The sequence below is a fragment of the Anser brachyrhynchus genome (genome assembly GCF_964034855.1).
Source record: "Anser brachyrhynchus genome assembly, chromosome: 24".
Lineage (NCBI taxonomy): Eukaryota > Metazoa > Chordata > Aves > Anseriformes > Anatidae > Anser > Anser brachyrhynchus.
This window is the reverse complement of record NC_137717.1, coordinates 4,932,365-4,949,952: the sequence shown is the minus strand read 5'-3', so window position 1 is coordinate 4,949,952 and position 17,588 is coordinate 4,932,365. Positions and strand designations below refer to the sequence as shown.

The following is a 17,588-nucleotide window of genomic DNA, read 5'->3' as shown; positions in this document are numbered from 1 at the left end:
CCAGAGGACATAAAAAAATAATAATAAAAAGACCGAGACTAAAATTAACCCCCTGAAAAGTTATTTTAAAGACAGAGAACGTCCATTAGCTCAGCTGGGACTAGACACCCCTGGCTCCGACTGCAGCAGGGCAGCAGAGCTCATCTGGCAAGGCTTCCCACACTCTACATTTTCCTCCTTGATTTTCTTTCCTGGTATTGCTGCAATGGAAAAACCAGGCTCCCGCTGCTCATTCTGGCAGTAACGATGCATCCTTGCAATGCCTTTTCCCCCAAAGTGACCAGCACCGACTCCCAGCGTTGCCTCCACCTGAAGCCCCTGCATACAGGTTGGGTATTTTAAATGCTAGGGAACAAGGAGAGGCTTCCCCTGAGCTTGTTTGCAGGTATTTTTCCAATTTTCAGCCCGCTTCTGGTTGTTTTTTAAAGCAGCCCGATTACAGAGGCAGCGTGGCCCTGGCTGGGTGCCCCAAGGAGCAGCACCAGCACACGGGGAGCTCCAAAAGGTGGTGGGACCGCAGCACTCGGTCCCAGCATTATGGGCAGCCCTTGGGGGGCTTGAAATTAAGAATTATCCTAGGGCTGCCAGCAGAGCTGGGGAGGCAAAGAGGCCACTGCAGCATCCCAGAGCCACAGGGATGGGCAGGACGGTTCCCAGCAGCCAGAGCACAACGCAGCATCGCAGCCGGGTTTCTGTGAGCCCTGTCCATATGCCGGCATTACAGCAAAAATCCCCTCCAAAAATCACAGTAGGGGAATTATTTGCAAACCTCACACGAAACAGGCAGCTTCAGCAGCCCCAGGAAGGGGACGTGGCTGGGCTGAGGATGGAGGCAGCCCTGCGAGCATCCTTCCCTCTGCGTCCCCCCTTTCCCCGGCCGCGCCGAGTCCATTAACGCAGGCGGCTCGATCGATGCCGCGCGTCGTTTGTTAAATCCTTTCTCCGCCGTTCAATCCAATCTAAGGTTGGTTTTAATTGACATGCTGGCCCAGCGGGCTGTCACCCCGCTTCGTCACTGCAAGTAATGAGCCAGCCCCCCCCCGGAGACAAGCAGCCCCTCTGCTCGGCTGGGAGGACACCGGCAATTTAATTTAATTTAGTTTTCAGGTGGGCTTTTAGGGAAAAGTCCAACTGCTCGGTGGAGAAACAGAGGAGTCTCAAAAGCGCTAAATAATATTTCAAATGAAAACAGAAATAAGTTTCCAACTATGTTCCCGACGGGAAAAACATCAATTTGTTAGGCTAAAGTTGTCGGCGAGACGCATCTGAAGGTCTGAGCTGCAAAACCAGCTCTGCCTGCATGGGCTGCACGCAGGAAGCCCTGGACCTGTCCCTGCAAAGTCCTTGTGCAAGGTCCCCAGCCTTGTTTTCCCATTTTGGGGACATCATCCCTTCCTTGCGATTCAAACCAGGTCTTCAAGGACAACTCAGCACCTCCGGCAGCCTTGGCTCCAAACTGCGGGGAGGTCGGAGGCGCTGCCGTGCCCCCCCCCCCCCCCCGAGCACTTTCACATCTCACTGAGATTTTATTGTACAAAACCACAGAAAGGGGAATAAAAATAAAAGGAGAGAGCCATTAAGAGGCAGCGAGGCAGGCACGTGAAGCATGCACCAGCACCCAATTTCTGCACTGAGCCATAGGACGAGCATCTCCCCAGGGAGCCCCGGCATCAAGGGCTGGCCAGCCACCGCCACGGGGCGCTTGGAAATGTCACAGTAACTCTGCCCAGGAGCCAAAACCAAGGTTATTTTTTCCAAGGTTTTTACAGATATGCAGCAGGAGCCGGTGGGGAAGCAGGGCTGCAGCTGAAGGAGAGGCAGCGGGGTGGCAGCATGTGGGGACGATGTTGGGAGCACGGAGCAGTTTGATGCGTGGAGATACAAAAGAGACAAGCAGGGATCCATGGAGGGATTTTTTCCAATATCACTGAGTGTGGACAGAAAACTTTCTCATGGTTTTGCAATGCAAACCTAGAAAAGAAAGCCACTCGAAAAATCAGACCCGTGCTCCATCCTGCCCCTGTCCCATCCAGCAGATTCACGCGGGGATTGACCCAAGCACCCGCTTTATTCGGGTGCTCATTAAGCAAATTCCAACCCACATCGCAGCCCCCGTGCCCGGCACAGCAGCACCACGGCAGCGGTGGCGCAGCCTGCCCCAGCTCTCCGCCGCTCTCCCTTAAAAGAACAATAACGAGCTGAAAAAGCAAGATTGCAACGTGGGAGAGACCCATCCGTCTTCTTTATGTGAAAGAGGGAGACGAGTCAAGACGGAAAGAGAGGGAAAAAAAACAAACACAACAAGAAAACAAAAAGAAAGAGGGAAGAAAAGGTAGAGGCGGGTGGCCGGCAGCCAGCATCCGCTCAAATAAATCCTGCACTCCTTGAAATTGGCTGATCTCCAATAAAAACTCATTTTAATCCAGGACCACGAGACTCCTTTGTAAAGTGCTCCCTGGAGAGGCCACGGCGCTGTGAAATAGCGTTCATCTACCGCGCTGCCAGGGGGCCGAGAGGCACGGTGCTGCCTGCACCTCGTGCCCCTGTCTGCAAACAGCCCGGGGGGCAATTGGGGACCCCCTGGTAAGGGGCCGAGCACCCCCATGGGTGCCACCCGTCTCTCCCTGATCAGCATCGGGGACAGGGGCACTTCCCAGGGCCGGACCCTGCCCTGCCACACGCTCTCGTAGCTCAGCACCGCAGACGGTTGCGCCCCTGAGTTCCAGCGGAATAAACAGGTCAACTCTTTGCTTCCATTTAAGACCCCACTTCTCATTAATCCACGGTTACATCCTCGAGCAAGGCAAGCAGCCCCAGCTTTGTGGCCAAGCGCGGTCTCCACCTGACCCCTTCAGCCCCCCAACAAGCCTCCAGGCTTTCAACTGCAGCAGCTCAGCGCAGCTCTTAAATTACAGCAGAAAACCGAATAGAAACCCCAATTACGGGCTGGAGACGCACCATCATCCATCCCCAGCGTCCCCTCCCCAGCTCCGCTCCCCATCTCGCTGCCCCCAGGTGAGCCCCATCAGAGCACAAATTAGGTTAATTCGGTTTAAAGCAATTATTCGGACAACCGTCGGGGAGGAGCTGCCAGCAGCCCTACAGCCCCGGTGGGTGGCCGAGGCTGGTTTGCGGTGCCTGGGACGTGCTGGTCCCCATGGCACATCCCCAGCCCTCCGAGCCGGTGGAGGCTGCTGCCTTCGGGGATGCACCCCACGGATGCTGGGAGAAATCCTGGATCAAAAAGGTGTTGGGAAGAGGAGAAGATAAACGAAGAGAGGATTAGCAGAGGGGAGAAGCAAGCCAAGCCCAAGAGCAGCTGGAGGCAGGCTGATGGAGCGGTGACGAGATTTCTAAGAAGTAGCGAATGACAAGTCATTTTTACTCTCCAGCTACAAACCGGATTTTCCCTCTTTCTGCCCAGCCTCAGGGTGGGATCTGGCTTCTGGGTGCCTCTCGGGGCCGTTGGGCGTGGGGACAGCTCCGTGGGGACACACCGGGACGCAGCGTGGGGCTGGGATGAGCAAAGTCCCCGAGCAAAACACCCACTCCGACAGCTCGGCCATCAGAGCAAGGAGCTGGACCCACAAAATAAAAAAGAGTGGCTCCAAAGCAACGAGATTTTAAAAAAGAGAAGAAATTCGATTCGCATTGAACTGAATCGCAGCTCACAGCCAAAAGCCTCTCCCCACACTGCAAGAGCCAGAAACACACTTCTCTCTTTGCCACGACTCCCGGAGATGGGACCTTGTCACGAGCACCAAGGAACGAGCAGATGGGTGCCCCAGCAGGGAGAGCTGCTGAAGGTGCCTGCAAAGAAGGATTTTGGGGCTCCCGTGCTGGCGAGGCAGGGCAGGGGCTGCAGATGCAGCACTCCACAACAGATGGGGAATTTGGCACCATGAGCTTGGGCGCACGTCGCAGGAGATGCTGCAGAGACCCAGGCAAGCTGCTGCCATCCCAGCGCCACAGCGGGGAGAGCCCAGGGCTGCGGGGACACCTCCCTGCAGCGGCAGCAGGGCCCCGTGCCCCACGTCCCCAAGCTGTGACACCCCTGGGGCCATGCAGCATCCTTTTGTGCCATGCCAAGGACCGACACAGCTCACCACACCTCGCCATCGGGCACAGCAGCACCCCGACCCCAAAACCGAGGATAAATCACGACCCAAGCGCCCCGAGGGGTGCTTACCATCCCAGGCTCCGGGGCAGGGGATGGGTTTGGGGCAGACGCCCGCGGGGCCGGGACTCACCGTGGGGCAGGTCGGCCGTCAGGTGCGGCATCATGTAGCTGCGGACCAGCTCCCACCCGAAGTCGTCATCCTCGCCCTGGCTGTACTCGCACTGGGTCAGGTCGTCGTCCTCCTCGAAGGTGCAGCCCGCTGCGGACAGACAGACGCGTCAGTGCCCCCGCAAACCAGCTGCTCCCTCCCCGAAATCCCAGCCGGGATGGATGCTGCTGCATCTCCCAAAAGAGGGGGGGGGGGTGGGCATCTCTCCCCCCGCTCTCACTGCTGCCAACGCAGGAGCAGAGCTGCCCCGTGCAGCCGCAAACGCTGCCAGGGGTTGGGCGAGGACAGGACCCGTCGGCTGCCTCTGCCCTGCCCTCCCATTGGGTTCCCCCAGCAGTGAAACGAGCTGCCAGGTCTCAGCTCGGGGGGCAGAGGGGTTACGTCCCTCCCGGCTGAGCTGCAGCGTGGGAGCCAGGACACAGCTCACGGCTCTGCCACCCGGGGCCGGGTACTGCAACGGGGGTTTCCTTGTTGCACCGCAGCCATCGCGCCAGAACTTGCGACTGCAAAAATCCCTCTCTGACCCTTAGACTGTGAGCTCTGCACTGCCTGACACGCCAGCATCGGGTCCCAGCCAAGACCCCCAAGCAGCAATCCCACCCCACAAGCCCGTTGCCGAGCCCCCAGCCGCGGCTGGCACCCCCGTGCCCCTTTATTTGTGAACTGGGGGCTTTTGCTTTTTCCCCTTGCAAAGAGCAAACCTGAAAGATGAGCATCCCCGGGCTGCGGGGCTCCGCATCCTTCCCCTCCGTGTGCCAGCCCCTGGGCTCTGGGGAGCTGCTCCAGGCCGGCTCATTAACACTGCCCCGTTGTTCTGCTAAAATCACTGATTACAAGCACTGGGGCTCCAGTGATAATTAACACGAGCCCCTAGGCTGGCGAGGGCAGGCACGTTAGGAAAGCCCTGAGCAAGCAGAAAGAACAAAGACAAACATCCCCTGATGGGCCGGAAGGAAAGCAAAGCCCGGGCCGGGGTGTGTTTTTTGGGGTTTTGTTCTCTTTTTTTGTATTTTATCCCCAAATTACATCGGTTAATCCTCCCCGCTGCTGGGGGGTTTGTGCTGGTGCAGGTTGTGCTCCCTGCCCTAGCAAGCAGGGGACACACAGACAAATATCTCTTGTGCAAAGCCACCCGTGGTGGGGACACCAGTGGGACCGTGGCAGGGGCAGTGTCAACCCCCTGGGGGCAACGGGATGAAACCAGACTGGGATCTTCCCCTACAAGGCTACAGCAGGGACCTAGGGATGCCTTTTTGCTGCAAACAGCCCCAAAACAGCCACGTTGCCAAGTCAAACCCCTGCAAAAAAATCCTGTAAGACTTAAAAAAAAATTATGTCTCTCGACACTTTCATATATGAGAACAGATTTGAGGCTTTTTCTCCTTTTACACTCGTTTTTTTAAAGCACCAACTACAGCGTCGAGCTCTTTTTCTCCCCAGAACCACGCGAACGGGAAACTTCTTTCACAAAGCCTAAAAGCACATCCTCTCCTATTCATAGGACCGAAGGAGCGGAGCCCTGACGGTTTTCTCAAATCCCTCTCTAAATGGGCCGTTTGTGCTGCTCAGCTCCCAACGCCGACCCTGCCGCTGCCGCGCCTGCCGTGCCCACGCGCGGATGCGGCCCCGGCTGGTTCCCATCACCAGCCCCGCCAGAGCTTAAAAAGCCTGAAGCTTGGCTTGGCTTCCTAATGGGAGGGAAAAAAAAAGCAGAAATCTGTCAAAATTTTCCATGAAGGAAAGGGGAAAAAAAAGGCAAAATAAGTGTTGGAAATTTCTAAGCGCCAAGTGATGTTAAAAAAAAAAAAAAAAAGCCCATGTGTTTCCTTCCAAAGTCTGTTGAGATGGGATATTGTAGGAGGGAGAAATTCGTTCATGGGGTTGCTTTATCCTGCCCGAGGAAGCAGAGGGAAAGCAGCAGGACCCCGCAAGGTATTTGGGGCTGCAGAGCCCCATGTACCAGACAAAAAGGATTCCCCGAGGCTCCCAGGGACCATTCCCACCGCTGGGGCAGAGGCAGCCTCCTCCTGCGCTTGCAAACCCCCGGGCTCTGCCCAGCCCCTTCTCCCTCCCCAAAAGGAGCACCCAGCCCCAACACCCCAGTGTCCCAAGCATCCTCCAGCGGCTGTGACAAGTCCAGCGGGGCACGGACAGAGCTGGCTGCTCCCACGCTGAGCTGCTCCCCAAAAATTAAGGCTTTATCAACATGCTTAAAACCAAAATAGGCCTTCCCCGCTACCTAAAAATCCCCTTTTGCACACACAGGGATGGTTTTACCCAACCCTGCTGGCAGCGGGATGTGGCTGGCAGGAGTCACTCCGGGCCCAGATGCTCCCTAAAATCCCCCAGGTGGAAGCACAGAGCCCCGCACCCCGGCCCCTGCCTTGGTTCGACGCCAGGGTAAAAGCAGCTCCGTGCGGGGCTAAATGCAGCGAGCACCACGGGAGGAGCGGTTCCAACAGCAAGAGCGGATAAAAATACCACCGAGGGCGTGACTGCCTGGTCCCGACGGCTCGATGCAGCCCAGACGATGCTCGAGCATCCCAAATTAGCCTAACCCCCCCCAAGCCACAAGGGAAGGAGCAGAGGACTGCAGGGACACGACAGATCCGTGCAGAGGAGGGAGGGAAAGGACGAAGAAGCGCGCGCGCAGTTGACGGCGTCTCATTAAATCCCCGCGTGGACGCCTGCCCACCAGCCTGCCCGGCGCTCTTTCATCCGCCGAGGCTGTGCCGCTCTCGTTTCGGAGTTAATTACACACTTAAACCTTCGCTGTTTAACCTCCCGCGCCGCGGGACGCGCTCCGCGGGCTTCCCCTCGCTTTTATGGAGCGGCCTCGAAAAGGCGCCCGCGCCAACGGGGCCGCCCAACGCCCTCCGGGGCTCGGCCGCTGGAGGCAGGGAGGCTTCAAAAAAAGGGAAGCTTTAAAAGGGAGGCCGCAGCCGAACTGCTCCCCAGAGCCACGGGAATCAGGCACCCCTGCAGCAACCCCGGGCCATCGGCCAAGACCTCTCTCAAGTGCCAGATGCTCTCGTTTCCATCCCCACCCATACGCAAAGCCCCCCCCACCCCGTAGCCCCAGCGAGGGTGCTGCAGGCCCAGGAACCTGCCATCCCCACGGAGTGCTTGCGATGGGGTGCCCCGCTCCGATCACACAACCCCGGGATGGCCGAGGTTGGCAGGGACCTCTGGAGATCATCTGGGACCTCTGGAAATCATCTGGGACCTCTGGAGATCATCTGGGACCTCTGGAGATCATCTGGGCCAACCCCCCTGCTGAGCAGGATCACCTGGAGCGCGCTGCCCAGGATGGCATCCAGATGGGTTTCGGATATCTCCAGAGAAGGAGACTCCACAGCCTCTCTGGGCAGCCTGTCCCACTGCTCCATCACCTCACGGCACAGATGTGTCCCTTCACGCTGAGCCGGCACCACCTGTGCTTCGGTTCGGGCCCGTTGCCTCTCGTCCTGTCCCTGGGCACAACTTGGCCTTGCTGAACTTCCTGAGGCTCCTCTCGGCCCAACCCTGCAGCCTGTCGAGGTCCCTCCAAACGCAGCGCGGCTTTCGGGGCTACCAGCCGCTCCTCCCAGCTTCGTGCCATCAGCAGCCTTGCTGAGGGTGCACCCCGTTCCTTCGTCCAGGTCCTTGGTGAAGAAGTTGAACAACGTGGGCCCAGCCCCGACCCCTGGGGGACGATGCCCCTCCAGCCCCAGCAGGACCGAGAGCAATGGGGCCGCACACCGGGACAGGAACAGCAGGCAGCGACGCCCAGCCCCAGGGACACGCAGGGCCATGGGACGCCAGCCCTTCCCCTGCCACTATTTCCAGGCGATTCCCTCGGCACGGTCCCTGGGCAGGGGGACACAGCCTGTGCTCCTGCCCGAACAGCCAAGCGCGGGCGCTGCCAAGCACCCGGCGGAGTTGGGCACCGCAGCCCCGCTCCTCCAAAAACCCGCCGTGCCACAGCATCCCGGCACCTCCGTCCCGTACCGCCACGGCTCCACAGCCCCTCAAAGCCCCGAATCCCACTGATTTGAGTCCCCACAGCTTAAATGCCCCTTTAGTCCAGGCAGAAGGGAGCTAAGTACCCAACCAGCTGCATTTTGCACGCTCGAAGGGCCTGGGACACAAGCACAACAGCCACGTGCAAGTCACCTCCTGCGTTACACGCACCAGAGATTACAACAAGCCCACTCCCTGCCTCTCCTCCTCTCCCCACTCCGGCGAAATAGAAACGTTTTAAAAAAAAATTACTGATTTCCTGGACCCGATAAAAGCTGATTAGAAGAATATGGAAAGCAGCTCCATTAAAATTCTTGCCAGTAGTTTGTTTTGCTTCTCCAAATCATTTTAAATATTGCATTTAATAGAAAAATAATTTGCTCAGCTGTAAGAAACATCAATTTGCAACTTGAAGCCTTGTATATTAGCCAAAGAAGCTAATGTGTAAACATTAGCAGCTCCAATAACGCATGGGGTTTAGCCAATGCAATTCCAGGGAGAGAACAGCCAGATATTAAGACAGAGGATTTGCATAATAAGTCACTTATGCCTGATAACCTCGGTGTTTGGAAAGCGCAGGACTAAGAGAACAATATCCGTCTACCAGCAACTACAGAAGTCATAAATCCATTTTTTGGGCCTGTTGAAGTCTCCCGTTACGGGTTTCACCTGCAAAGCCCCCACTCTTGAGCCCCGCAGAGCCGCAGGTGGGGACGGGGAGACCCGGACCCCTTGCGGACAACCGGGAGCCTTCGGGGAGCAAACGCAACGCAGAGAAACGCAACGCCGGGAGAATGCAACAAGAAAAGGGGCTGGCTGCAGGCCACCAAGCTGCAACGCGAGTGCTTTCGTAATTAACCATCGCTTAATTAACAAAGTCAGGGCTGCCTCTTCTACAGCATCGGAAGAAAAACAAACGCAGGCTTTTGGAAACCTCCGTCCTGCAGTTATCGATTGCTCACGGCGCAATTACAGCCCTTGGGCTGACGTGCAGGCAGCTCTCATCCACCTGGCCTTGGGGGGGGGGGGGGAATGGAAAAAAAAAAAAAAAAAAAGGCACTCGAGTGTCTTTTCTCCCCGTTATTACCACCAGGGGCCAATGGCTGTGTTGAAGGCTCCGTGAGGGCAAAATGCTGATTTTAGGGAAGCAACAAGCACATGGAAAGCCCTGAGCACATGGAGACGCTCACCAGCATGGGTCAGGGCAGTGAAATAAGCAGCCCCGGGACAGGCACAGGGGCAGCAGCATCATGGCACCCTTGCGGGGCTCCAACAGCAGCCCGGGCTGCAGAAAACATGCGGGGAAAATAAAGGAAAAAAAAAAAGGTTTTCTGGAATAAATCCCCCTCTAGAGGGAGGGATGCAGCCTCTCACCCTCTGGGTACCACCTCGCTGCAGCAAGGAGCAGCACGCCAGAGGGCAAAGCCTCTGGTGATGGACCACGGGGCGGTGCCAGGGGGCTCAGCCCCATTATTTATGGCCTCACAACACCCAGAGCGGGGCCACCTGTGGTTTGGAAGAGCTGTGCACCTGCAGCATGACGGGGACTGCAAGAGGACAGCCCTCGTGAGATGGCTTTGAGGAGCTCAGTTCCCTGCAGCAGTCCCAAAACATCCCTGTGCTGCAACCCCAAAGGGGAAAAAAGCATCCTGCCCCTGTAAGTGAAGCGGGCAGGAGGAGGAGGAGAGGGGAGGAAGGTCGGGGCAGACCAGGAGCACATCCCGTTGCAAAATCCAGGTCGGCATCACCCTCCCTGGCTGGGGTGAGCCGTGAAAAACGAGGAGGGGAGAGCGGTGCGCAGGCTTAAAGGTGGCAACAGGGCTGATGTGAGCAAGCCCCCTGCCTGCTTGCTCCCCCTGCAGAATCCCCCATGGCAGGGAAAACTGGGAAGAGGTGCACAATGCAGCTGAGCCAAAAAAAAAAACACCAGTGGGGGGATTCAGCAGGATCCCATCCACCTGCAGAGCACTCTTGGGGTCTCCACGCCCTCTCTGTGCTGCCAGGGGTGGACAGCAAGCCCCCAGCCCCACACCCCTGTGCCCCTTCGTGCACCAGGTAACAGCTCCAGGTCCCCGTGCAGGTGTCGGCTCCAGAGCAGCCGTTCCTGGGGGCCAGCACATTGTAAATCCAGAGCCGCGAGAGCCCTCCGCTGCCTTCCCTCAACAGCTTATTTATTGCTTTTAATACCTCCCCTCCGTCGCTCGCAGCGCTGTCTGCAAAGCCAGGTTTGCTCTGCAAATGGCCTGTGTCATTTGTCAAAAAATTGAATTTCCCTTTCCTCCGGAATACAAACAAGCTCCCGGGAGGGCTCTGCCGGCCTCAGAGCTCCCCCACTTTGTTTCCAAGCCCTCTGAAAACACAGCAGCGAGGTGCCCGGGTGCTGAGCTGAGGTCTGGCCAACTCGCTGCACTGAACCACGAGGTTCAGTGAACCCGGCGCCTTGAAAGCAAAACGCTGAGCTTTCAAAACCCCGAGATCTGCTGCAAACAGGATAAACGCACGAGCCCAGCGCCGGGTGCTGGGTTTGCTGTGTCCTGGCCATTGCACAGCTTCGTTCCTCCCTTTTCCCCTCCGTCCGTTGCATCGCTCCGGCTTCTCCCACACAGGGACCTGCTCATCGGGGCTGGGTTTTTGGCGTGTCCTGGGGATGCACCCAGCAGGCAGGATACAGCCCCACACACCCCTCCAGGCGAACAGCAGCAAACGGGCAAGAGCCCGGGTAAGTTACCGAGTAAGTGATTAAAAAGAAATACTTTCTCCCCGTGCAGAGATGCGCTGCTTTAGTTTGATGCTGTTAATGCAAAAGTAAAGCAGGTCGGTTGTTGGCCGTGGAAAAAAAGGAAAAAAAAATTGATGGGACTTTATCACTCAGCAAGGAGTGAGACAGCGACCACGAGGCTGAAAATACAGCAAAAAAAAAATGAACAGCACAGGGAGAGTCCTTGGGAAAAGGCAGGGCTGGGCAGGAGCCCTGCAGCCCCCCCATGTGCAGCAGCACCACCGGTGCAAAGTCAACAGGAGCCCTCCCTGCTCCGCTAACACCATCAGGCAAATTGCAGCTGACGATGATGTGAGAAGCATTTATTCAGCTAATTACACGGGGCATTAATGAGTCTAACAGGTCCCTGCAGCACCGCCGATGGCCGCAGCCCCGCAGTGCCACCCGATGCCATCCCGCCCGGCTCAGAGCGGGGCTTTGCTCTCTGCGTGACTTGGGATCAGCCCGGGACCGGGCACACGTTTCAGTTTGCTGTTGAATCCCTGCTGTCACAGCTCAGGCTGCTCATTGCCCCACAAAGCAAAGTCTTCAGAGGTTCCCAGCGACCCCAAAGGCTCTGCCAGCTCTGCGTAAGGGCACACGAGACACGTGGGACACCCTCGGACATCCAACCCAGGGGCACCAGCACCACGCAGGGAGGTCGCGGCTGAGCGCATGGCCAGGGGCAGCTGCACCCCGCAGAGCATCCCCTATAGCTGCAGCAGCTCTGCGGGCACCTCCAGGTCCATCCAAGCAAGGAAACGCCGTTTGTCCGTGGTCCGTCCGTCCATCCAGCCTGCCTCCATCTCCCCGGGCAAGCAGTTGTGATGCTCCACCGCCTTCATCCCAGGAAAGCTGGCTCCCCCTGACGACGTGAAGACCCCGGGCAGTGCCCCAAAGACAAAGCCCCTCACCGGGGAGCAGCCGGGTGGGAGCAGCCCTTTTGTCCCTGCGGTGCCATCGTCCCCATGGTGCCATCATAGATGAAGCGCACTGGACTGGAGCGACGCTTGCTCCCCGGCTGGGCTAATTGGGCTAATTGTGCGGGGTTGTTCATGCACAGGGATGCACGCACGGCTCGGACGCCCCGGGGCTGCCAGGGCTCCTCTCTGCTGCCCCGGTCGAGGCCACCAGCACCGAGAACAACCACAGGGACAGCGGCCTCATTACAGCACATCAGGTCACCGCAGCCCCCTCGTGCTGTCCGGGGAGCCACAGCCCTCGTTAACTTAACGAAGCCAAGCAAGAGCTGATCCACGGGGTGGGGGGGGCAAGCAATCAAAGCAATTGCTGGGGGGGGCTCCCAAAGCAAGAGGCTCCCCGCAGTGGAATTTTGCACCGCTGCAACCACCCTGCTACGGGCGATTGCCCAACATTTTTAGAGCCAAACCACAAAAAAAAAATAAAATTAAAATAAACTCAGTGTTTCTCTGGCCACAATACATTGGCCCCCTCCAGCTGCAGCACTGCAGCCCTGTACCCCCCCACCCCCCAGGACAGGGTCCCTCCAGCACCGAGGGGTGCACGCAGTGTCCCCAGACGTGGGGACCCCGCTGATGCAGCAGCAGCAGCTCCGTGTCCCCGCTCCCTCTGGCGGCGGTGGCACCGCACGGCGCAGCCCCCGCCGCCGAGCCGCAGCAGAGCCACGGGCACCCCCAGATTTGGGGTCAGAGGCACGGGGACGGCCCCAGCAGGGTGCAGCCCCACGGGCTCCGCTTTGGGGAAGGGGGAGCTGGGGCGCAGCAAAGCCGCAGCCCCCCCCAAACCTGTGTCGTGTGGGTGCCCCCAGGACGTCGCTCCCAGCCCAGGACCTCGGGTGAAGCCGGGGAGCTGCCGGGGACAGGAGGCAGCCGACGGCTGCTCTGCCAGCACCTCGCAGCCCACGGCACGCAGGTGAGGGCAGCGCTGGTGACTGCAGGACCCCCAGCCGGCCTGTGTGCCCCCCCCCAGCACCAGCTTGGGGAGGGGACAGGGCTGTCCCTGAGCTCGCTGGGAGCAGCGCTGGACTTTGGATCCACACAGCGGGTGTAGCAGAAGCCGCTCCCAGCGCCGGGAAAGGAAAAGAGCTCGACAAACACCCAGCGCAGCTCAGGCAGCGAGAGGGAAGTCCCTGCGGCGCCTGCCAGCTCCCACCACCCCTCCTCCTCCTCCTCTTCCTCCCCAGGGCTGCCCTGGTGGGGGGGGTGAAAGCAAGGACGAGCAGGTCCTGAGCAGGTCCCGGTGTCCTCAGGATGTCCCACAGCCGTGCCAGGTCCGGGCACCCACCCGGATGCGTCCCCACGCTAAAAAATCAACAGCGGCCTCTGCCAGGCAGCCAGGGAGCGGGGTTTGAAGAGGCCATCTGCGGCGGAAAGAGAGCGCTCCGTCTCCAGGACGGATTTATTTTAAGGCTGCCAACAAGGAGGCAATCAGCCCGGGGTGGGGGGGTGGGGGGGAACGCACTGGGAATCCTCCTCGCCCAGGTCTCCCCGGGCCGCAGCTTCAGCCTGGAGGGAAAAACCTCGGTTTCCCCAGGCTCTGCAGCCTGGAAGGGCAAGGGCCACGGCACGAGTCCCCCCTCCAAATCCACGCGGGGTGGAAGCGTGCCCTGCACGAGGCTGCTGCTCCCCCTGCTCCCGGGGGACGGGGCACGGTGGGGACCCCAGGGACATGGTGGGGACCCCAGGGACATAAAAGCAGTGCCCAAAGCCAGCTGCAAAGCACCCCCCCCCCCCCCCCCCCCCGGCTGCCACTGGGGAGAGAAGGAGGTTTGGGAATCTGACATTTAATCAGGCAGTAACGAAAGGTTCCCAGACATGTCTAATAAGACAATTATAGTGCATGTTAATAATAGATTATTAAAAAGCTTATTTATGGAGGTTTAAGCAGGCAGATGGCAGGGCTGTGTTGATAAGGCTCTCCCGAGCCCTGCCACCTCCCAGCTCTGAGCATGCGGAAGGGATTTACCTGCCCCTGCCTCCAGCCCCGCACGCTTAACCCCTGCACGGCTGCTGGTAGGGAAGCAGCGAACGCCTTGGGGGGGGCACGGACAGGAGGGGATTTTTGGGGGGCGTCCCCTGGCAGGAAGAGGGTGAGCAGAGCACCGAGGGGCTCAGGGCTCCGTGCACCGTGCCAAGAAGTGGCTGTGAGCAAAGAAAAGCTTCCTTCCAGTGCAATCGGGGGTACACCGTCCCCAGCAGCTGGCAGTGGGGAGGCAGGGGTTGGAGCCACCGGCGAGCGGCCGCCGTTGTCTTCCAGGGCCAGATCCCGCTGGCTTCATGCAGGGAAACCTCCCCAGGAAGCAGGGATTTGGATGGTTCATCTTCGTTTGGATAAGAAAGGAAAAAATGCTCGGCGCGGGCCAAGAGGTGACTCACCAGGATCCCAGGGCAGGTCCAAGCACCCGCCCGCGGCCGGGGAAAACACGACCCGGGGAGAGCAGCACCAGCTCCGGAGCGGGGAGAAAAGGGCAAAAGAAAAGCAAACGCAACTGCAAACCTCTGGGGGAGAAAAGCAGCGCTGCAGCCCCCCGCCACGGGCATGGGACCACAGCTCCGGCTCCGTCCATGGGCTCTGACACCATGGAGCATCTCCAAATTCTGCTTCACCCCCACGGACAGCGAAGCCCACTGCGCTCCGGCTCCTGGGAAGAGGGGACCACACGAGAGAGCCAAAAATAAGGGAGCACGGGAGCAGAAAAGCTCAACCCAGGGCACACTCGGGGACATTGATGTGAGCAGGATTTTTCAGAGCACCCCGGGAGGGACACAGCGTGCCCACACCATCCAGGTGCTGCAGGATGCGGCACCCCACAGCCAGCCCTCACCCCAGTGCCCGACAGCAGCACGGAGCACAGCTTAAAAAGCCCCAAAATGCAGCAAAAACAGCAAGCAAAGATTCTTCCCAACACAGCAGAAGAGGCAGGGAGGGGAAAAAAAAACATCCCATGCCCAGCACCAGCGAGGGGGCCGCTGGCGACACGAGTCCCCAGATCTGCACCAGCCCCTGGGGTCCTGACCCCTGCATGGGGACGCTGAGCTGCAGCATCCCCCATTGTCCCCAGCATCCCCCATTGTCCCCAGCATCCCCCATTGTCCCCAGCACCCCGCGGCGACCCCACAGCCTCCTCTGACAAAGACGCGGCCGTTAACGGCCAGGGTGACGCCGCCAGATTTGTTCCGCTCCCCGACCCCAATCCCTGACCCAGGGGAATGCGGCCGCTCGCGCTCACCCGGCCCCGAAAGCGCGGCCACGGGGTCAGGGGAGAGGCCAAGCTCACCCGTGCCGACCCCTCCACTGCTCACCCCGAAACCATCGTCCTGGTGCCACCAGAGGAGCCCCAAACCTCAGATTTGGGCTCCACCTGAAACCTCCTCCTAAGGGAAAGCTACAAACCCTAATATTTTATTTGCGTAATTGCTGCTAATTGCTGCCGCACGCCCCAGGTGCTGCTGGAAAGCACCCCAAGCTGGTGCTGGAGGGCACAGGCAGCCCAAACCGGGGCACCCCTCGAGAGCAGCCCCCACCGGAGCACCCAAGGGCGCCACCAAAGGGACCCTCCCCTATAAAAAACCCCGCTGTGATGTACGCAACACAGACGGTGCCGACAGCTCAGCCACTGGGAAATTTTAACAAATCTTTAACAAATCACTGAAGTTCACTCCCGGAGCAGGGAGCATCCCGGGGGGACAGGGCACCGGGCACCCATCCCGGCTCACGATGCCGGGTCACCGAGCCCCAGACACTGCGATTTACCCTGGGATTTACGGAAAAGCACCGGCTGCAGTGAGGGCGAGGGAGCCCATCGGGCTGGAGGCAGGTCGGGCGCTGCCTGTACCGGGGGAAGCGCTGAGCGGAGGCACGCGGGGCTGTGCAGCTCCAGCTCACAGCAGCCCACGGCTCGGGCTGGAGCCTGTCCTCGGCAAATGTCAGCTCGTGGGCATGACACCGAGGCCCACGGGAGGGAAGAGGCTCGCCTGGGAGCACGCAAACCCCATCCCGAGCCCCTTCCCCATCCAAACCCAGCCCCATCCCGCTCCCCAGGCGGGCGGGTGGTCCCCTGCAGCCCCCCTTTGGGGAAACCACCACGATCCCCCAAAACCGCCCAGCACAATCCCCACTCCACGCGCCGTGACGCTCCGGACACGGACCCCGCTACCACCACCCCTCGCAGGCTGCTGCGGACCAGATGTGACAACACCGGGATGCTACGAGGGGAAAAAAAACCCCACACGGGGCTGGGGAGCAGCACAGCCCCGGACCCCCCAGCACCAGGGGTGGGGGCAGAAGCCCCTTCCTCCAGCAGTGGACCCTGCAAAGCCCCGTGCCTCAGTTTCCCCATCGCACCCACCACACAGGTGAGCCCGATGGAGCTCCCCGGCACCATTTATAATTTTCGGAGCGGGGCCACCACCAAACCCCTCCGTGCGCCAGCGCCGGGGCTGCGCGCAGGTGAGCCGCTGCGCCCCGAAGTGAAAGGAAAACAGGAAAGGAGGAGGCAAAACCCAGCCCCGAAGCAGGGAGCGGCTCCCAGCAGCCGGCAGCTGCAGCAGCGGGGTCCCTTCTGCCCCGTGCCTCAGTTTCCCCCGTGCCCGCACCTCCCCAGACCCGCACCCAGCACGGCCCCAAACCCACAGACCCCCCTGGGTACCCCAATTTTGGGGGGGAGCAGTGGGGCTGCCGCACCCCAGGGCTGTGCTCCTGGCCCTGCAGAGCGGCTGGGGGCCGGGCAGGGGAAGCCGGCGGAGGGGAAATGTCGAAATTAAAAAATAATAATTAAAAATAATAATAATAACACCTTCCTTGGGGAAGCTCTAATGATAACCCCGCAGCACAGCGCCGGGCTGCGAGCGGAGCGCGCTGCCAGCCGCCACCTGTTCCCGGAGCCGTGCTGGGGACCGGAGGGGACAAAAGGGGGGGGGGGGGGAGCACCGGACCCCTTCACTCCCCCCCACCCCAAGACCCCCCCCCCCCCCCCAAACCCCGGGGACCCCCCCGTCCCCGAAGCGGCGCCGAGCCCCGCTGCCGGGCTGAGCAACGCGGCGGAGCCCCGACGGGGACGGGAGCGGCGGCTGCGGGGGCACCGGGACGGGACGGGGGGGGGACAGAGCCGTGCACCGGGACCGGAACCCCCCCCCCCCAAATTCCCCCCCCCCAGCGGAACGCGGGGCTCCGGCGGAGCGCGCACAAAGCAGCCGGCAGCGAGCGAAAGCAACCGGGGGAGACCGAAAACAACCGGGGGCGACCGAAAGCGACCGGGGGCGACCGAAAGCGACCCCCCCCCCCCTCCCCAAACCCCCTCACCGGAGGGCGTCTCGGTGTCCAGGGCGCAGACCCGCAGGGCGAGGGCGAGCAGCAGCGCCCGGGCGCTGCGCATGGTGCGGGCTTTGGGGAAGGGGAGGGGAAGGGGGGGGGGGTAAAGGGGAGGCCGGAGGAGGAAAGGGGGGGGGCCCCCGGGGAAGGGGGGGGGCGGGGGTGGGGGCGGGGGGGGGCGGCCACCGCCGCCTGCGGGCCCCGCGGTCGCTGCGGGCGGCGCAGCGGGGCCCCGGCGCCCGCCCCGC

At 60.3% G+C, this 17,588-nt stretch overlaps 1 protein-coding gene across 4 annotated transcripts in view; it reads right to left on the bottom strand.

Moving 5' to 3' along the window:
• Positions 1 to 17,588, bottom strand: part of PTPRU (protein tyrosine phosphatase receptor type U) — a 55,623-nt gene extending 38,035 nt beyond the window's left edge. For 3 of the 4 annotated variants that reach the window (XM_080566729.1, XM_080566731.1, XM_080566730.1), the window contains exons 1-2: positions 17,332 to 17,586; positions 4,251 to 4,379 (exon numbers count right to left, since the gene is read on the bottom strand). In XM_080566729.1, the coding sequence (XP_080422855.1) occupies positions 4,251 to 4,379; positions 17,332 to 17,404 (202 nt within the window). In that variant the 5' untranslated portion in view covers positions 17,405 to 17,586. Of the gene's footprint in view, positions 1 to 4,250; positions 4,380 to 17,331 lie in introns of all 4 variants that reach the window. The other variant, XM_080566732.1, reaches the window with a different exon arrangement.